The sequence below is a fragment of the Apis cerana genome, linkage group LG13 (genome assembly GCF_029169275.1).
Source record: "Apis cerana isolate GH-2021 linkage group LG13, AcerK_1.0, whole genome shotgun sequence".
In the NCBI taxonomy this organism is placed as follows: domain Eukaryota; kingdom Metazoa; phylum Arthropoda; class Insecta; order Hymenoptera; family Apidae; genus Apis; species Apis cerana.
Genome location: NC_083864.1, coordinates 8747353 through 8769030, shown reverse-complemented (window position 1 = coordinate 8769030; position 21678 = coordinate 8747353). Strand labels below are relative to the sequence as shown.

Here is a 21678-nt window from a genome sequence, read left to right as displayed (position 1 = left end):
AAAAATTAACGAGTTATTCTTTATGAGAATTCTTTCTTCTCGTGTTATACTTTAAGCGTAATATGGAAAATATTTTATTGTGTAGCTCGTTGAAAGAAGTTAGAATTGTGGATTATTCGTAGGCATCTAAATTCTATTCAAGCAAACGAAGGAACGAAAGCTGGTTGTGCGGCGACGAATCGATCTTTCACCGAGGTCAGGTCACTTCGATATACCTTTACGTCGAAGCCACGGCGTCAAAGCGTGCACCTAATTAAAAGTTCGTACTACTTTTGTGGAAACTGGTGTGGTTCGGTGTTACAAGCATCGGCTGTCAACCGAGAACGAGCTTCGACAAAGAAACTATCGCTTGCATTTCGGATCTCTCTCGTATCTCGTAATTGAGAAAATTCTTCTCTTCTCCTCGCGAAACAGCGAACTTTTTCGTTACGCTGATAAAACGTTCGATTAAAAAAAGAAACAATGGAAAAATAAAGAGAACCGAGAGTAAAAATATTACGAGGACGAATAAATAATTTTGCCTCGTTCAATACAATTGCAAATCTTTGAATTTTACTCGTACATCGAAATTTCTATTATCCAATATTATTTAATTATCCATAAATAATATTCTTCCTCATAATTTCACAATATTTGCTATCTTACGCTAATTTAAAGATACAACGAAAAATCAAAAAAAAAAAAAAAAAAAAAAAGAGTTCTTCAAGGTCATAGGATATATCCAAAAAATCCAAGTAAAATATTAATTCGCTCACGTATTGCACGTACTCTGCAACATGTCATAGTTATTCTCATTGGTAACTACGTGCCGCGTGTGTACGTAACAAACTCTGATTGGAGCAAATCCACGTAAACTCGTCTCCTGCCAGGGGCGGTGCAGGAAATTCAGAGGAAACTTTATCCTTCGGTTGGCAAGTGCCAACATTGCACGCTACCTTGAAAGCGCCTCATTGTATTGCAAACCCGATTTTCAGAGTCTACGGACCCGAAGAAAAGAGTATAAGCAGTCGGATGGGATTCAGTGCATCGGTTCCTTACCTCATAAAGTATTACCCTCCGATTTTTCCAAACAATAGATACAAACTCACCCCCTCCTCTCCTCCGACTTCGAAATTCTCGTATCGTTTTAATCCGAGGAGCGAAAACAACACGAACAGATCAAAAATTAATTCTTCTTAATTTTTGCTTCGATCTATATAGCGACCTATATATCTCTAGCTTTCGAGATTATAAATTTTTTATAAAATTATAAAATTATATATATCGTCATTAAATATCGTCAAACTTCGAGAATTAAAAGTTCTTCTCTGGAAGAAGAACTTGAAATGAAAGTTGGCCGCTCGTAATGCTCGCCAGGACTTGTACCCCCTCACCCTCGGGGACTTTCCTTTGAATTCCACCGGTCCCGATCCTTCGAGAATCGCAAACGTTTCCGCGAAGACCAAGCACCGCGACCGACGGTTTTCATTTTCCTCCGGGAGAATCATCCGTTCGCCACGTTGAATTTAAATCCCGTTCGTCCCTCCTATCTTTCTTCACCGCCCCCCCCCCCCTCTTCCCCTCCCCCCTCCCCAGAATCGTCCTTTTATGCATAATATTCTCTGAAGACGCATGAAAACGATAACGACCCGCAAAAAGGAATCGCAGCCGGGATTTACGAGCGCGTTTTGATTAAAACGTTTGTACCGGCCTCGCCGGCAACAATTGCCAAGCTAAATCACTTTCGACATTATTATTACCACCATGAAGAAGAGATTGGTATCGTTTCTCCTCCTCTTATTCAATTCCTCGGCCTCGTTTCACAGTTATGCTATTACGGTTTCGAGGAATCGATGCTTCTTTGCCACTCCTTCAAAGTATCTTTACTTTTAACCCATTTTCTAATGAACGTTAAATGCTGCCACTTAACTACTCGGTATAAGATGTAATTTTGATATTCCAAGCTGTGAATATTCCATCTTTGTGAATTTGTTTAATAAAAACGTTCCTCTTCCCTATTTAATTCGACTGATTCGTTTGCTCGAATTTTGAGAAAGAAGGGTCCGAAGAAGATATGTTCATCGATAAGAGAATTGTTGAAGACAATTTTTGATAAAAATTTGAAAAGATGCAAATTTCTGTTATTTTCTAGAATGAATCTTGATTCGAATTGAAATCAAAATTCGAGTTGAAAGATATTAGAATTTGTTCGTTGCTAAATAAAATTTTATTCGTGTATTCTTAATTCCTGTTCAGTTTCATTTTTTAGCTTCTTCGTTAGCAGTTGTATCTGATTTAAGACATATCTATTTAATAGGTCAATTCAAAGTTGACCATTTTTTCCAATTTTTATTCCCCAAATTGTTATCGCTCGGTTCGTTAAAACCGTGATTGTGTCACGGCCTCCGTAGGTAAATCCGGGACTTATTGAGCCGCGTAGTTAAGTACGGACGGTTAAAACAATTAGCTGCCCTCGACGCGGCTGCACTAGCCTCGGTGTAAACAGCCCTCACCAGTAATTCTGTTATCGGCGCTGGGCGAGCATTCATAGGCTTAACGGGGCTTATTTCTCCCTCTCTTCCTCTTCTGTTCACTTACTCCTCTTTCTCTTTCCAACCTGCCCTCGAGTAGGTTGAATTAATAGTCAACTTTATCATAGCCAGAGTGCATCAATTTCGAACAACATCGGCGATCAACTCAGCTTTCGGACGCTCGAGCTTCCTCTATAAAGAGGATTTATTATTGTTTCTCCGTTTGATTTATCAAAAATAGTGACGCAGTGCATCGGTATATATTCTCTCTTTCTTTGTCTTTTTCTAGAAGCCTCGACTTCTAGACTTGGTTTTCGAAATTGACGACAATACGTATATGACGAGTTGTAATGATTGTGATAATTGCAAACAGAAAGAACTTAACAAATATTTCTCTTCGTATTGATAAATAGATATGAAATATATTTATTTTCTATACGAATAATGTATATTAATTTGGAAGAATAAGAATCGTGATAGATTGAAAAATGTATCATTCACGTATCAAAAAGTATATAAGTTAGGCGATAAAAAGAAAATTAAAATAATCATCGACAGGATTAAATTATCGAAATTATTTCTCGATTTATTTCGCAAAGCAACAATACCACTAGATTATCAAAATCATTCGATCTGGTATTCCAACGTTTTCAGTTAGATTGTCTCAATTTTATTGTCAAATTTACAATTATAATAACACACGAATAAATATCCCATTTATCTTTTCATCCTATCTATATATTTTAGGTTTCAAACGTTCAAAATAATCGTAACCGGAATTCGTTTCATTATCATCCATGATCCTATCGATCAAAGAGAAAAAGGATCATAAATACTTTGAAATGACGTATTGCAATGGACGAAAGGTGTTGTATTTCACAGACGATCGTTTATGCATTCGCAAATGCACAAATTATTGTACACTCAATTCTGATATCTCTGTACACGCGTGTTATACGATAGCTGGATGCTTTAGATAACGATAGACAATAGAATTTTAATATCTGAATCGTTTCTAAAAGTAATTCTTATATTCACATTCTAAAATATTCCTTTCCAATTCTTATACAAGTTGTATAAAATATCATGAAAAAAAAAAACAGATGAAAATGTCGACAAATTTATAACGTATAAATATACAATTGCTAATTGCATGGAATATTTTTCGAATGGCACGATGGACGATAGTTGTTAAAATAGATTAAAATAGAATGATTCGCGAATAGAGGTGAAAGCTTGCTTGAATTTAGAAAATTCGGGGCATCGTGATAGCCAAGGGAAATGAGGAGTCGAGCTCGCGAAAATTACTTTAAAAATCGCGAAAATTAAAAGTCCACGATAAAACGTTCCACCGTATTTTCAAATGTGGAACAGTAAAACGAAATGCAACGACGTAAAATATTTTTATCGCTTAGTCTGGTAGTACGGTTATATTCATCAGCGTGACGTTTTTAGCGGATATGCTTATAGATTAGGGGAAATCGACTTTTTTTATCATGCAGATCTATTGTTAATATAAATATACAATCATCCGTATCTACCGTAGAATTGAATTTAGTACGAGAACTGCTATTAATTTTCCAATAACGTTGGTTTCAGTTTCTTGTTTTTTTTTATAGTTCTTTTTTAATCTTGTACTGAAGAAACTAGAAATAACTAACTAAAAAACCGGATATGAAAGAAAGTTCTTGGAAGAAACATCACGAAGATACAGAGGATGGTGATAACAATAGATTAGAATTCATTTCCGCAATGCTATTCATTATGACAAGATTATAAGAGGTTATGTTTAATTTTAGTTTTGCATTAAATGAAAAAATTATTATATTCCATAAAATGAGTTATTAAAATTAAAGAATTGTAAAAAAACTCATGTTGGAGATTATAAATCTTATCATTATATAATCATTTTATAAAATTTATCTGTAAGTTTATTAAATTTCAGAAAAGATTGTTAATTGATTTATAATTTTCCAAGAGATAGATAAGATGTTTAAAAAATTATTAAAGTCTGATAGATTTGTTAAATTAAAAAAAAATTATATTGAATAAAATTATTCTAAAATAATAAAATAATATTCAAGAAAAATACTAAATATTACACTAAACTAAAATAGTTTTATAAACTATTTATTTTCCTATGTTGTTTTAATAAAAATAAGTATGATAGTAAATTATATAAAAGTAACATTATTATCATTTCATGTCAATGAATAAAGCTTTCTGTATTTACTGGTAAAGATGACTGAATTTCCCAAAATTCGGCAAAGTATACCATTCAATATTCATGCATGGATAAAGAGTCTTCTCTACGCAATTTCTGCAAGCTTCCTCAATCCCATAAGTACCTCTCTTTTCTTCCCTTTCTTCTTCTCTCGTTTCGCCGATATAAAATACATTCACGGATCATCGATTCGATTTTTCACGGAAATATTACATTGTAACCTTGCTTTATTGTCACTTTTTAAATTTTTTTTTTCAATTTTTCAAAATTTGCATTTTTCTAACCTTGGTATTTTTAAACATTGATCAATCACGAAAATAAACACATAACTTTTGCACGTGATATATAAAAAAGAAAACTTTTCATATATAGTTCAAAATTGAACGCGTTACCTTCGTCTCGGAAGAAGCAAAAGCGGAAGAACGCAAAAGGTAAGCGCAATTTTAAAGTCGTTCGTGCGTTAAAAGATATAGCAGTGTAAAGACACGATGCTTTGAAGAAATCTAATCCACATTAATAATATTTTAATTACTCACCATCGCGATCTCTTGTTCTATGTTGTCTTGATTTAATCTTGTTCCTTTGAATCCTCATATCCATTAAAATCAGGATTTATCTTGGCAATAACGAAGACATTTCAATTTGAGATTTCACTCTTCATGATATTTGGAAATTATTTGACTTGATTGAATAATTGAATTGAATGTTTGGATATGAATCTGAAATATTTTAAATATGAATGATTAAAAATTTACAAAAATATGAATGATCAAGAATTTATTAGGCATAAAAATAATTTAGAAAAATAATTTAATCTAAATCTTTAATAAAAGAAAATCCATGAAATATTTTTTTTTAATTTATCAAATTTCATTAAAATTATCATTTCTATTTAATTTTTTTGTTGTCAGTTTTAATAATTACAAATAAAAGAAAACTGTACTAAATTAATAAAATTTGAATTGTAAAAAGTGTATTTTAAAAAAATGAATATTCGACAAGGAAATAATTAAATTATAATAATTAAAATTAGAAATAGTTTCATTTATATTTGATAAGGCTGGAGGAATCAACATATATATGGAATATATGGAATACTTCAGGAAGTCACTATTTCCTTATCAATGAAATAAATCTTTTGTGTGGGAAGATTCCTCTCATGTTATCTCTTTTTTTTTTCTCTAGTTGATTGTCGAAAAACATTAATGATAATTGGACCATTCTAATAGCTAGATTTTAATTTACCTACTTGAATATATTTGATAAAAGTTTAATTAAATTTTTAAATTTGCCGAAATCGATATTATCGCGTTAAAAAAATTAAAATGTTCGAAAAAATAAAAATTTTAATTAATTTTCAAATAAATCTTAGGAGTTTTATGCATTTTTTCACATATTTATATTAACTGTTAATCTTCTACAAAAGCTTAAAAAATAATTCATATTCGCACAATAATTTTATTTAATAATATTTATATAATTTATTGTATTTAAAAGATTTCAGTATAAAAAATTAAAAAATATTTGCAAAACAGTTTTTATATTTCTTTTTAAAACTTCTTAATTTGTTTTTTTTATAAGAAAAAAAATTTAAATGATATTTAATTCTAATTCTAATATTTAAATTCTATTTCAAAGTGGACGATTCCATTTTCAATATTATAGTTTTTATAGGAAAGTAAAGAGAAAAAAATTTTATTCATGAATTTATAAAATTTATCAAATATATTTGTAACTCATGTTTGTATGAATAGTTATATTTTTGTACTTACTTTTTTTGAAATTATTTATTGAAAATTTTACACTTTAAATCACAAAAATATTAATTTTATAATAAATAAGATTGGAATGCACTACAACCATGTATAAACTGACTTCCCGCCGTACTAGGTAGCCACCTGGCGGAGAAATAGAAAAGTAATCGAAGAAATATTTCTGTGATTGGTTGAATTTAAACTGCTGTAAAAAGCGGTGGTTGTGTGTTCAACGTATAATGTCAACGGCTTCGTGACACGGTAATGATATATTCGTCGAAAAAATATAATTTTTCGATAATATCGGTGAAAATCTGTAATAGAAATGTATAACATGCATTGTATTATTGGATTAATAATTAAAAATCTAATAAATTGATATTTATAACGATACAAGAATTATAAGAACGAAATAATCGATAGAAAATCGTTACAAATTAAGCTGCGTGGTTCGTACACATATGACAAAATATCTTAATTTTTTTTAAACAAGTTTTACAACAATTTGAAAATGACTGCATCGTTATCGTTGCTGGCAAGCCACGATGAAGTGGTTCGATGTACAAATGTACTTGTAAATGGAGCTTGTGAAGAAGGTTTGATTTTTACATAGTTATTCTATATAATGTTTTACTAATTAATTTGTATTAATATCTCTTAATATCAAATCATAATCATAATTTATTATTAATACTAATTTAATTATTAATTTATTTCTTTAAAATCATATAAAAATACTAGGAAATACATATAAATAATATAAATATCATTACGTTTCATATATATGTTTTATATAAAATGTTTAATTTTATATAAAACATATAAATAATAATTATAATAATAATATAAATAAATTTTTACATCAAAATTTTTATCATTTTTAATTTATGTAATATTTTTTTATATTTTTATTTATGCTGGAATAAATTGAAGAAATTTTATTTGTAAATACATAGAATATAAGAAAATGTAATCGTCATTTTATTCATCGTTGAAATATAATTTTAAGTAATATATTAAATTAAAAAAACATATTTCATTTTTCTATAGAATTTTTAAAATTTGCTATAAATCAAGAAGAAATGAGACAAAAATGGTTAGCATCTATACAAGAATGTCAACGTCTTCATACAGCTTTAGAAAAAGCTCATCAAGAAGCAGCTGATTTAGATAGAAAATTAAGTCATGCTAGAAGACTTCTAGATGAAGAAAAAAAAAGAAGACGTACTGTTGAAGAACAAAGAAATTCATTGGTAAATATATTTAATTTATAATTTTTAAGCATTTAAAAGAAATATTTTTTTAATCATATATATATTTAGGAAAGACAAATTGCTATGGTTAGAGATCTTTTATTTAATGATGGTGGAAGAAATTTAAATGATGAAACTCGTGAAAAATTACAATTTTTAAATAATACTACATTAAATGGTCGACATAGTAATATACATATTAAAGATGTTCATCAAAATGAAAAGTGAGTTTCTTGTTATCAAAAATATATTTGATATTTAAATACTTGGTTGATATTTTAAAATTCAATAATTATTATTTTCAGATTAAATACTATAGCGGAGCTGGACTCCACTGGCTCTATTTTAAGTGACTTAAGTTGTTTTTCAAAATCAGAAGATGATTTAGATATTAGTGCAATCATTCAACAAAATCAAAAGAAACGTGAATGGAAAGAACATAGACCTAGTGGTGAATATTCTGCAAAAAAGCGACGTAGTGGAACACAAAAAACCACAGAATTAACTTCATCTGATAGAATAATAGCCACAACTACAGTAGTGATGCCAAAAGATGGTAATATCACTGCATCTTCTGTAATTGAAGCTATACCTGGAGATGAAAATCTAGATCCACAGGGTCCTTTACATAATTCACCTAAAAGACGTAAAAGTGGTGATCGTAGTAGATCAAAGTTAACACCTCTTAATACAAATGAAATACAAATTGATACTGCTGTAAGTAATTTTATTTAATTAAAAAAAATATTTTTTTCATATTTTCATTTTAATTTTAATATTAAAATTATATTATAGCCGTCCGCACCAAAAATAGAAGCTCTCACATCAGGATCAGATTCTGAAGGTATCTTTAAACCTAGTCCAAATATTGGAGGATATACTTTAAATACAAAATCAGCTAGAGGACATAGTTTTATAGCAAAGACAGTAATTAAACCAGAAGTTTGTACACCCTGTGATAAAAGGTAAAATATATATCAAAGAATTTTTATAAAAAGAGATAATGAAAATTATTGTAAACATTACTTGTAATATTTCAGGATTCGTTTTGGAAAAATAGCTTTGAAATGTAAAGATTGTAGAGCTACAGCTCATACAGAATGTAAAGACTTAGTGCCATTACCATGTATACCTACTGGAAATACACCTACATTACGTGGCACATCAGTGAGTATTTTAAATTTAGAAAATATTTATTAATTTATTAATAATAAAATTGTAACAAATTATTTTTAGGGAACAATAGCAGATTATACACCTATGATTCCACCAATGGTACCATCATTAGTTGTTCATTGTATTAATGAGATAGAATTAAGAGGAATGAGTGAACAAGGACTATATAGAGTAAATGGTGGTTCAGCAGAAGTAAAATATCTAAAAGAAAAATTCCTTAAAGGCAAAGGTGCCCCTAATCTTTCTGATGTTGATATTCCTACCATATGTTCTACGCTTAAAGATTTTCTTAGGTACATTATTAAAATAATTCATAAAAGGAAAAAAATTAATCAACTTATAAAATTTCTTTCGTTACTTTTAGATCATTACGGGAACCGTTAATTACTGTCGGATTATGGGCAGACTTTGTTCGTGCAACTACTATTACTGATAAACAAGATGCTGATGCTGCTTTATACCAAGCAATTTCAGAATTACCTCAACCCAATAGAGATACACTTGCCTTTTTAATTTTGCACTTGCAAAGAGTATCAAGCAGCCCAGAATGTAAAATGCCAATAAGTAATTTAGCTAAAGTTTTTGGACCTACTTTGGTGGGTTATAGTTCTCAGAAACCATCACCTACTTCTCTTCTTTCCGAGACGAATAATCAAGTTGCTGTTAGTATAAAAAATGAAAAATTGAAAATATTAATTAATAAAAACTAATTAATGTTTTTAACTTGATTTTTTAAAAATATAAGATTTTTATCTTTTATAGATCGTAGAAAGTTTATTGAAAATTCCTTCAGATTATTGGGCAAATTTCGTCAATCCTGAAAACATACATAATATTGGTACTCATAAAACTGGTGAATTACAACATACACCATCCCAGGAATCTTTACTTAAACGTAGTATTTCCCGTGGTTTCTTTAATACTCCGCTTGCTTCTAGGTTTGTATCTCCATTTTTTTTTAACTTGATTATAATGAAATCATACTCATACTGAAATATCTTTGTTGCAGTCGATCATTTATGAGAAAAAATAAAAAATACTTTGGGACATCTCCCTCTAGAGTAGCCTTCTAATGGTATGTATTTACATATTATATTTTCGACACATCGACAGTACAAATAATTCATAAATAATTATTTGCTGTTTGATTAGTATTTTTTCATGTGCAACATGATATTTCTACGTTTTATTCAAAATTTTGTAATATTTTGATTAAAATATGTATGTAATGTATGGTATAGAATATTGTTAGAATATTGAAAAAGTACAATATTAGAGATTCGTAAAACTGAAATAATAATATATTATGTTAAGTATTTTCTATAATAATTTGAAATATATGAAAAATGTGCTGATATTGATTTCAACATTTTTCTAAATTGAGAATAATATAATATAAAAAAATGAAATGTTACGTATAGAAGAATAAATAAATGTCATATTTTTGTTAGTATATCATCTTTAAAAATGTAAAAATACGAATTTCTTTATTTCTTTCTCAATGACTTTACTTTCTTTTCTTATAAATATATCAGTACACATATTAGTAACAAAAATTATAAATTTATTATCATCATTAATTTCGTAAACAAATATCTTATGCAAACTAAGTAAACTTGAAATGTATTATAAACATTGCTTTTCAGTTCTTTTACATTGTTTAAACACTAAAATATATCATTAATTTTTGTACATACTTTCGTTTTCATAAGAATAATCGTATCACAAGTACATAGTACAGTTTAAATTATTTCTTAATTATTTAAATGAGATACTTATTTTAATGGTAGTGAAATTAAATTCCTTAAATATTATAATTAAGATACTAACTTATAAAACAATATATATGTTATATATTTTACTTGATATTTTAGTTCGTTTTCGTACATGATTTTTCTTTTATTTCCCAACAAGATTCCCAAAATTGTTTTAATCTGTTGTCCCCATTTGAACAAAAATGTCTAAAATCTTGAATAAGTTTTTTTTGAAATAATTCATCGCCGATTAGTGTAGATGACGATCTCCATTTTCGACTAATCATATGATTCCATGACCAAAGAAATCCAATCTAAATAAACAAAAATTAATTTCTCTTACTAAAAAAAAGAAATTACAAACACTTACCCTTTTATCTTTATTATAATCATCTTTATTTTTCCCGCTAACATGTCTTGTAATATATGCCTCATGAGGACTAGGTTGATCAGAATGAATTGGATATCCTTTCTGTCCCGTATTTCGTCTTATAATATTGGTAGCAGTTCGAGGACGAGCTTTTGTGTTTATTGTTGAAGGAATTAATATAAATGCATTGCCAGTCATGTGAACATATTGATGATCATTTTCAGTACTTTCTATTAAACATGGAACGAAACCAAATCTTTGTATGATTGTTTCTTGAAACAGAAAGAATCTTTGTGCATAAGTTTCCTCTCGAAATTCTGAAATCGGTGATATAAATGCAATGTTTCATTTTTTATTTTATATTTAATTATATAAAATAAAATTAATATTAATTCTAAACCTTCAAAAAGATGCCGTTTGTTTATCAGAAGACATTCAGTATTTAATGGTATAAAAATAGGTCCTCTTAAAGGATCACTTCTCAAAGTGAATGGTAATGCTAGCAAATCACTGGGAATAGGAACCATTTGAATTCCACATGTTTGAGCCTTACGTTGGCACACAAATATCTTTCCAAATTAAAATTCAAATATAATAATTATATTTCAAAATATAATTTTGACTTATATAATATGAAAAAAATCTACTTACGAGATCAGCGACTATACTACCAGATGATGCAACCCATTGTACTACTAGTTCATAAGAATGATCCACTTTATATATAGATTGATATCTTAAATGTCCCCATTCAATCCTATCACTTTTATTGTTTATATCTATATCTAAATGAGTATGTTTATATAATGGAACTAAAAAAAAATTCCCAAAGTAAATTAATATTGTCATTTTCTTAAAATTAGTAAGAGATAGCAAAATTATAATATATATAATATAAAATATATAAATACCTTGCCATTCTGCTTCATCTGCAATGTCTGATATGTCTAAATCATCTTTAAGAAATGATACTACGTTTGATTCATCCACGGTATCGCAACTAGATATAGTCATCGGAGGAAATGATCCTGACGAGGGAGGTTCACACCAACCTTTGGGTGCTTTTATTTCAACTTCTACCCATTCATTTTCAAAACTTTGCAAGTCTCCTAGAGGTGAAAAATAGTCTCCAGCTTAAAAATAAAAATTATTAAAAACAAATATCAAATTTTTATATAATTAATAAATATTAAATTATCTTACCTCTTTGATTTTCTTTATCTTGTACTATATGGTATAAATAAAATCCTAGAATGAATGGTTTTGAAAAATCTCCAGATGCATGACATATTAACTTATCCTGTATCATACCCTAAATGAAAATATATCATTAAAATATGAATAGAATTTCTTTACATAAAAAAAAAAAATGATTTTTACATTCATTATATTAATAGCATTCTCTATTGTCACTCCTCCTTCTATATGATTATTTAGCCATTGTACTGCATCTGCACTGACAAATGTTTGGCTTGGAAGAGATGGATGTTGTGTAAGAAATCCCACTCCATTTTGCGAATGTTTCATTGCCTCTAGAATCTCATTATTCGATGCAGTATTTTTTAACTTTGTCAATTCCATGCTTGAACTGTCGATTACATTCAAATATTAATAAGATATTGATGAAAATAATTTATGTGATGTATAAACTTGATGAAACTAGATACCTATCCTCATTAGAATCAAAATGATCTTGCTGTTGCTCAAGTGAAAGAGGTAACACAGCTTCACTAGCGGGTGAGATTCGTCCTCTATCCATCACTTTGGAACCTGATCTAACAAAGATAAATAAAATAATCAAGTAATACTTATAATGGAACATAGAAAAGAAACACAGAGCGATTGAAAAATTAAGCAATGTCTAAGATTGCAATATGGAAAGCAACAAAATTTATTTACATATGCATAATATCATTTGCATCTTTTTTCATACGATAATATAATATATAATATCTTCAATTAATATGCATGTATATAAAAAAGTATAAAATTGACTTTTTAATATTCAATTATAAAGTATAAAAATAGTTTTATTATACTATTTTCAGAATTATAATTATGTTACTAATTATATTTATTATTAAACTAATTATAATTAATGTTTCAATAATAACATATAAGATATACATACATATCTTTCCATAATTGGAAAATATTTATATTTAAAGTTGAATTGAAAAAAGAATAAAACCAACCTGTTTGGCACGTGGCGAGGAGTGTCGAGGCACGTGCGGGCAGCCGCAGCGGTATTCACTACATGCCTCTCCTGTACAGAGAACCCCGTCACTCCCTCACTCACTACCAATATTTTCTACCATACAGAGTATTTGTACAATTTTAATTTTATTCTTGACAATTTTTTATAATATTTTTATTATTAACTATATATAATATGGTACAAATACTCTATATATTATTTTTACTAAATGATGTAAAGAAGGATGAAAGCAGCTGAAAAGTATAGAATAGGCAATATATACAAAGATTGTTCTTAAACATTTACAAATACAATCTTTTCTATTCTGCACACCCTTTCCAGAAATAGAACACATTAAAAATATTCATCACCTTTAAATTCATCACCAGAGTAGAAGCATGTAATATTTTTAAGCAAATAACAAAATATTAATTGAATAATTTTGAATTTTAAATTGACTTCCTTTTTAATACTATATAATAATACTTGTTGTATAAAGCATATACGCAAATCATTATTATTTTACTAATTTTATTTTATAAAACATGCAGATGTGCAGTTTATCAAGAGTTTTGTGCAATATCGTTTTTACTATGCATTCCTTCATTAAAAAAATATCTGTTTATAAAGCTAAATAAATAAAGCTATATATATATATTTGATATAATTGATAAAATCAATATATTTAACATAATTTTTGTTTTTTTACGATCTATATTATAAATAATATTAAAAGTAATATTAAAAATAATAATATTAAAATAAAATAAACGATATATATATATATAAGAAAAAAATACCTTCTAATCAATAAAATATAGATGTAATTCCTGTAAACATTTGTGCATGACTTTTTTTCAAAAAATATAGTTATTTTCAAAAATATATAGTTATTTGCATTAAATATTTCGAAAAAATATAAGCACAATTAAAAGCTGTTGTATTTAGTAATTAAACATATGCAGTACAAAAGCAAACAAGCCAAATAAAAAACCATCAAACATCAAACTTCTGTGGACCCTTCACTGCAAGATGAATAGGTTGCAAGCTATACCATTACATTTGCTAAAGCAATAATGCCGAAATCATCAATCTAAGCTTGTTCAAACCTTGGTCTCGGTTTCTCTGGTAGACGATTGCTTCCAAGTCGCTCCCTGAAGGGAGAGCTGCCGACTAGATTGGTCTGAAAAGCATGATGAAAAGTATGGGTAATTGTAAATGTATGAATAAGCTCATGATCATGAAGAAGTATATCTCTGGTTTGTTTAACTGTAATGTATTGTTAACATCGTATTCATTGAGCATTATTACATCGATGAAAAGAAAAGAAGATAAATAAAACGTCTGCGTTTTGCATTACACAAAAGCTTGCTAAAAATTATGTGCGCATTCAAGGCAGATATCAAGCATAGTTGCATTCATTGTATAATATTGTGTAAGCTGTCTGAATGTTCTAACTAATTTTATTAATTATCTATTAATTAAATCTAATTATTTATTAAAATCTAATATTAAAGTATCGAAAGTAATTGATGTACAATAAAGATTAAAAAAAGAACATCAAGATTTCATAGGTGGTTTTTATTGCCAAATGAGGCAAAATATATTGAAATTAATGGATCGACATGATAATGATTTCATCGACACCTGGGTCAGCATATCGAGGCTACAGGATACGAGGATATACCTGGTTAGTGAGGACAATCAGGCTCGTGCTGTGCCTGCGCCTGGTCAAGTGAGAGGCGGGATCTCTCTGGGAAACACCACCTAGAGTTGAAGGGTTCTGAAACATATCATGCTAAAATACCCTCTCCTAACATTCTACTGGTCTATTTTTATCTACAATTATGTGTATTTTTCATGTGTAATCTCGCCATTGATATTTGTAGCTATAATACTAATTTAAAAATGTTATTTAAGAATAATTAGTTTGTATATATAAAAATATTGACGTATTCGAATATGTTATAGCCACTATAAGTGATTTATCGAGTGCCAAATAAGCTTGTGAAAAAATCGTGCCATTTTTTCGAAATTTAAATTAACCCTTGTTATTATTTGTTATATCCTAAATATCTAATACACCAGAGAAACGCACTATACTATATTACAATGGCACTGCATGAAAAATTTTGCAAAATAAATCAAAATTACGATTTCTAATATCAAATAAAATAATAAATATTTAAAATCAACGAAAGCACCGAAATAAATTGCGTTACTTAGGCATACATTAGGCATGCGACATTCAATTTTATAGTGCAAAAGAATATGATACAAAACGAACCGTTAAACTCATGTATTGTTCAAATTTAAAAGAAAAGAAAAAAATAATAGCAAAATATTTTCTAATCTAATTTTTTTCTATCTTTCTTTTTGACAATTTCAATTTATAAAATGTTTATTTTATATATTTTTTAATTCCTGAAAAAAATAATTTATATATTATGTTTTAATTATTTTTATACAAAAATTTTTACCCAATTTTTATTTGGATTCGGACGTCGTATTTTATTAGGCCATAGCTCAATGAATCGTAAAAATCCATCCAAAAGAGAAACTTGTTCAGAAGTAGTGAGAGGTGTATATATGTCACATCTTGATGATCCTTCTGAAAATTTTCGAGTTGCAGAATTATGTAAAGGAAGTAAAAATACGCGAAATCTCCAATATTTAAGTGCCTAGAAAATTTTAATCGTTTTTAAAAAAATTGAAATTAAATATAAATATATATTTTTTTTATACTATACAAACCTCTACTAAAGCAAAATCGGTATGACCTCTAGTACAAATATAATGGTCTAAATAATTCCAATTATAATTTTCTAATTTTTCTGTTGTAAAAGATATCCATGATACTTCATAAGTATCATGATGTGGTGCATGAAATCGATAAAGATAATGAATATTAAATGGAGGATATGGATGTCTGTAAAAATACATATAATTAATTTTTCTTTATTTATTAATTTATAATTCAAAATTTTTACCTTGGCCGATATCTTGTTACTGTTATACAATTATCAAATAAAGATATTTTATGAAATATTCTACCAATACTTAGCAAATATTCTTCTTTAGGTTCTGATTCTGTTTGCCGTCCTCGCATTACAGAACTTATTGCAGGAACAGTAGTACTACCAGGTGTATTGCTTTGATTTTTATTACTTTGTGCTAAGATAATTAATTGAAAACCCTCAATAAAAAAAAATAATATATGTTAATTATATGTATGAATTGTATATGTATATGAAAAAATCTTATTAATATAATTAATAGGTACCTGTGCTAATCTTTGCGATACAAGTTCTTTAAATACTTCGGCAGTTGTTAAAGGCTTTTTATATATAGCTCGTTGTTGAGCAAAATCTGTATTAACATCATCAGGTAGAAGATTATAATCTGATACTACATAATCATTTTGTAAGCTTCTTTTGTCAGGAAAATAATCTGTAGTAATAGGCAAACATGCTGGAATTGTCAATGATTTCCAATCAACACCTAAAAAATAACACATAAAATATATGTGAGAAATGCAATTTGCATTTTAAATTATTTGAAATAAATAAATAAAAATATATAATGTTAATTTCATAACTACATAAGTACTAAATCTAAGTATTTGTAGCAGTTAATACAAAAATACATAGATGTAGTATACAGAAGAAATTTTTTTCACAAAATTACTATATAATGCAAGTATGTATTATGTAAATACTACTATATCTATAAAGATAATAATACATTAGTGTTACAATATGTATTACCAGTATGTGAAATCCAAGATGATCATGACTAAATATTAAAGCATGCAATGCAAAATATATCATTTAATGTAGTTACATGAATGTTTAAAATAATTTGTTATAAAATTTCCAAATTTGTGAAAATGATATGAAAAGTATACATATATCTATATATAATTGATAAATATTTTAATAAATTTATGTAAAATTAAATTGCTAAATATTAGTCTACCAATATTATTATACTATACTATTAATGATACTACTCATTATTAAGAAATTAGTAATTAAAGCAAAATGATAGAATGAAAGGATTATGGAACAGATGAGAAAATGTTTGAAGAATATTTGAACCACAAATAGTGATTTCTTAAATGATAGAATATATGGAGAATCATTAAGAAAAAAATTAGAATTTTGAACAGTGCAAACATTTTATAAAAATAAATAAAGATAAGAGATAACGAAAAAATTATATGTAGGTGTATAAATGATTCTAATAATAACAAAATAGATTATTGTTTGTAGAAATTTTTTGGAAATTAGAATTACACTTTTTTTGCAATAGAAAACATACATGCATAGAAGAATCATAAAAACTAGAGCTATGAAGAACAAAAGTCGCTACAAATTTAATTTCCTAAAAATAAATGTGTACCATAACCGAATCAACCCCCAATAACGTATAGCGCTAACCTATGATTGCTGTTTAATGTGACATCATAGTTGTACATCACACACGCGTCAATGCGTCCAGCGTTGCATCCCAATAAGACGTACCATAGCATGGAAATAAATGTAATAATATTATTCATATAAATGATCGATGAATTTCAAAAATAAATATGAACATGTCCAAGAATGAAAATACTTCTTATGCATGATGATTGTGTGATTGTGTATCAAATTTTCATTCATTTCTACTTGGAAAACAATATTTTTTTTTTAAATACATATGTTTAACTATTTTCATTCTTTAAGGAATTATGTTTTAAAATATTTCTATTAATCCTTCTTGGTATGAGTATGAATGAAATGTTTTATCAATATATGCATTTGAATAATTTACATTACACCTACATTTTATTTATGTCTTTATTGTTTCTAAAGCTGCCAAGAAGCATTATATTTCTGCAATTAATTATCCAATATTTTCTGCCATAAAAATTAATTATTTGTTTAATAGAAAATTCTTTTAAAATTCTTTCTTCAAACTGTAAACTCATTTTATAATATTTCGTGAATAATAATATGGCTAATATTGTTATTTGGATATGTTATAAAATATTATTTGCCAGTAGTTATATAGTATATTTGTGTTGTAAATTATTTTATTAAAATATATGCAAACCTGTTGTAAGTGCTGGTGTCCATTCCTGTTCACCAGTAGCACCCCATAATAATGTTAAAGATTTATTTCCTGTAGAAGATATTGGATTCCCAGTTTTATCAGCATTTGATAATGAAAGATTTAATCTTTGTGGTTTATTTTTTGTATCTATGAAAAACATAGATGCAATTCTATATTATGATAATACAGAACTTATGTATTTTATATAAAATACTAACGATCTTGAATATTATTTGAATTAGAGATGTCATTATGTTCCATAGAGGAACCACTTATAATAGAAGTAATATCAGATTGTGATTCTGAACACATTTGTGTTGGTACAGCTTGATAATGATGTTGCTGTATAAGCACACCTGTTGGTCCTAAAATGTTTAAATCAAATTTAAATAATTATGGAATTTTCTATTATTATATCTTTATTAATAATTACCTTTAGGAAAAATATGCGTCCATCTCCGTCTGTTACTAGTTAATTTAATTGTAACATGAGATGGGTCAAAAGGATTTATAAGTGCTCTACTTGGTCTAATATTTGTAGGTTGAGATATTGTATTTGTGGGACTTCCAGCACTACCAACAACTGGCCTAAATGGTGGTGATATTTCTGAATCGGTTAAATCACTTTTTACTGATATTCTTGATTCTATAACATATAATTATTAAATATTTTTTAATGTTTTATTAGTACATATATTATAAATAATGATAAGGGTAATATGTTGAAAATAATTAAAATAAATACCATTAACTTCTCCATTAGATTCACTACTAGTTATATCATCTATTCTGGAAGGTATTAAAATTGCTGCACTTCTTGTAGCAGCTGGAGGTGAGTGAGATTCAGGTGGTGGATGATGTATATCAGGATCTGACATTTTTCTTTTTAAAAGTTTTAATATATGTGCATTATTATGTGTTTCCATACTTGTAACACTTGTTTTTTTAGTTCTTGTTGTAACCCGTTGCAAACTACTTATATAAAATTTTAAATTAGAATCTTTAATTTCAAAATTTTAATTAAATTTTAATAATTTTAATAATTGCATTCAAAATTTTAATATTAAATTTATTTAATTAAATTTACCTTGATGTATGAACTGAAGGTAACTGAAAAACTTGTGCATCATATGCATCATAATCAAATAAACTATTATGTAAACATTCTCTTGGATCTTCTTGTAAAAGTTTATTTTTACATTGCAATTTTCCGTTTTCCATTGATTGTTTTGATACTCTTTGAGGAAGTTTTATACGAGGTATAAATGTTGAATAGGGAATTTTTTTATTTGTTGAATAAAAACTAAGATTAATCCAATGTGGCATACTATAATCATCAGGTGCATTAATAGATGTGTCTTTATTATGAAACTAAAATCATATTAAAATTTTAATATTCTCATATTGTTTTACAATATTATTTACATTATTATTTAATATTTTTTTTCTATGTAATACCTTTAACAGAGGTACTGCATGTAATGGCTGCTCACCAACACATACCAAATCACTACCAACTCCATTATCAATAATTCTTTGTTTTGTAACATTTGTTAATTCTCTATCAACTTCAAAAACACCTACACCAGGTGTAATCACTACAGATAATTGGCCAGTTCTATCAAAACTACGATCCAGATAATGTTTTTCAAATACTATAAATAAATTAAATTGAAAAATATATCTCACAATAAATTTAATCATATATTTTTAATATGTTACCATTTAAAGACATATTTAAAACTTCTAAAAAATTGCCTTGGGCAGCTGTTGAATTAACTGCTTTTGGTATAGAAACACCTGGTTTTTGGTGATATTCTAATACAATTTTTTGATAGTCTGTGAATAGTTTACGTAATTGTACCAATACATTACTCCAATCTTCAAATCTTTCATTTTGAACTACCACTCTATAGAAATCTTCATAAAATCTTCCCCTATAATCATGTTGCAAACACTCACGCATATGATTTGGAAATTCTTCTGGACTGCTAGCATTATAAAATGTTCTTGAAAATAGAACTATTGTTACTTCATGATTACTGCCATTCTTTTTCCATTTTTGAAATAAATCAGCTAAAAATCCATTAACAGCTTTTTCAAAATATAAATCACCATGAATATCAAAATCCCACATTTCTGAACTCATTTGAATAAAAAGATATACCATGCTTGTTGAAGAACGAAACACAACCTAAAAAACAAATTTTTAAAAAACAATTTTATATATATTTTATTTCATTATATTTAAATTTGAACCTTAGTATCATTATTTATAACACCACAAGCAACTCTGTCACCTTGAGACCACATTTCATATACTTGACATCTTATACTGCCTCCACAGAATTCAATCTTTTTGTTCATATATACACAAGTATTTACCTGATAAAAATTTATATAAAGTAGAAATAAAAAGTAAATATTTAACTATATATACAAATATAAATGATCTATTCTACCAAGCTATTTTTCAGTCTCCACATTTCACTCCGACCCAAATATTGATCTTTAAAAGTAAGCTCAACAGAATCCAAAGCTACATCATCTGGATTAACAACATTCATATATACATCTGTAAATGTTCTTAATTGAAACATTGTGGCTACATTATTTTCCACACTAATTGTTTCACGTCCTTGTAAATCTTCTTTAAATGATGTGACTTGAAGAAGTAAACGACTAAATTCAACTTCTGGGTGATAAATTTCAACAACATCTCCAGTTTTTATATTAGGATGATCTTTTGGATTAATTATTAAATCTTCCTCACTAAAGGTTTTTTGATGTACTATCAGCTTATACAACTTCATTTTTAACCCATTACTTCTTTAATAATAAATTTAATTATAATATATAAAAGAATTAAATTTTACAATATTGTAATATATATATATATATTTCTGTATATATTAATTAATTAAAAAAATTTACATATAAAATAAACAAATAACTCACTATTTATTATCAATTTAGAATAAAAAATTATTTCAAAATATTTGAAATAAATATTATTTTTAAAATATAATATTTAGATATTGTAACAATATATCAATAAAACATTAATTAATAATAATAAATATATCAATATTATTATGTTTCACACAAATTCCAAAATCCTTTCTTCTTTTAATATTATCCTGTACTGATAGTACTGGTATAAAATTTATTCACACATTATTTTAATCCAAATCTCAAAGAATAAAAAATTAATACTCATATGTAGGGAATAAGAATTAATATCAAACTCAACAATTGTATTTTTATATTTTATTCTGTAAAGTTTTAGTAACACATTTGTTTCATACAAAAATGTTACTAGCCATTAGTTTTTGTTATACGA

The 21678-nt window shown here is 27.3% G+C and overlaps 3 protein-coding genes across 24 annotated transcripts in view; 1 reads left to right on the top strand and 2 right to left on the bottom strand.

Annotated features, from left to right (window-relative positions):
* Positions 1–6593, bottom strand: part of LOC108004003 (putative polypeptide N-acetylgalactosaminyltransferase 9) — a 326811-nt gene extending 320218 nt beyond the window's left edge. For 3 of the 8 annotated variants that reach the window (XM_017066613.3, XM_062084085.1, XM_062084086.1), the window contains exon 1: positions 5271–5453. The gene's annotated coding sequence lies outside the window, so the exon portion shown is untranslated. Of the gene's footprint in view, positions 1–5270; positions 5454–6506 lie in introns of those variants that run through there. The other 5 variants (XM_017066610.3, XM_017066611.3, XM_062084082.1 and 2 more) reach the window with 2 other exon arrangements.
* Positions 6594–6709: 116 nt separating this feature from the next.
* On the top strand, positions 6710–10783 carry LOC108004026 (rac GTPase-activating protein 1). Its single transcript, XM_017066662.3, has 10 exons — positions 6710–7084; positions 7539–7741; positions 7811–7965; positions 8047–8458; positions 8537–8706; positions 8782–8908; positions 8978–9210; positions 9282–9579; positions 9680–9855; positions 9927–10783. Exons 1-10 carry the CDS (start codon positions 7000–7002, stop codon positions 9988–9990), a joined length of 1923 nt encoding a protein of 640 aa, XP_016922151.2. The 5' UTR covers positions 6710–6999; the 3' UTR covers positions 9991–10783.
* Positions 10400–21650, bottom strand: LOC108004025 (GATOR complex protein Iml1). Of its 15 annotated transcripts, none has more exons than XM_062084063.1 (25): positions 21294–21583; positions 20798–21164; positions 20595–20720; positions 20058–20529; positions 19794–19990; positions 19423–19706; positions 19081–19310; positions 18769–18981; positions 18554–18700; positions 18336–18482; positions 17681–17689; positions 16522–16739; positions 16229–16434; positions 15993–16167; positions 15719–15919; positions 14926–15021; positions 13237–13352; positions 12709–12816; positions 12422–12629; positions 12245–12353; positions 11953–12174; positions 11693–11853; positions 11442–11610; positions 11042–11358; positions 10400–10985 (listed from the first exon to the last, which is right to left on the bottom strand). In XM_062084063.1, the coding sequence occupies exons 2-25, from the start codon at positions 21146–21148 to the stop codon at positions 10788–10790; spliced, it is 4680 nt and encodes a 1559-aa protein (XP_061940047.1). In that variant the 5' UTR covers positions 21149–21164; positions 21294–21583; the 3' UTR covers positions 10400–10787. The 15 variants fall into 15 exon arrangements, with proteins under 15 accessions (XP_061940047.1, XP_061940048.1, XP_061940049.1 ...); XM_062084064.1 differs by having other exon boundaries at positions 20798–21161; XM_062084065.1 differs by lacking the exon at positions 17681–17689 and having other exon boundaries at positions 21294–21650.
* Between the last annotated feature and the right edge of the window lie 28 nt (positions 21651–21678).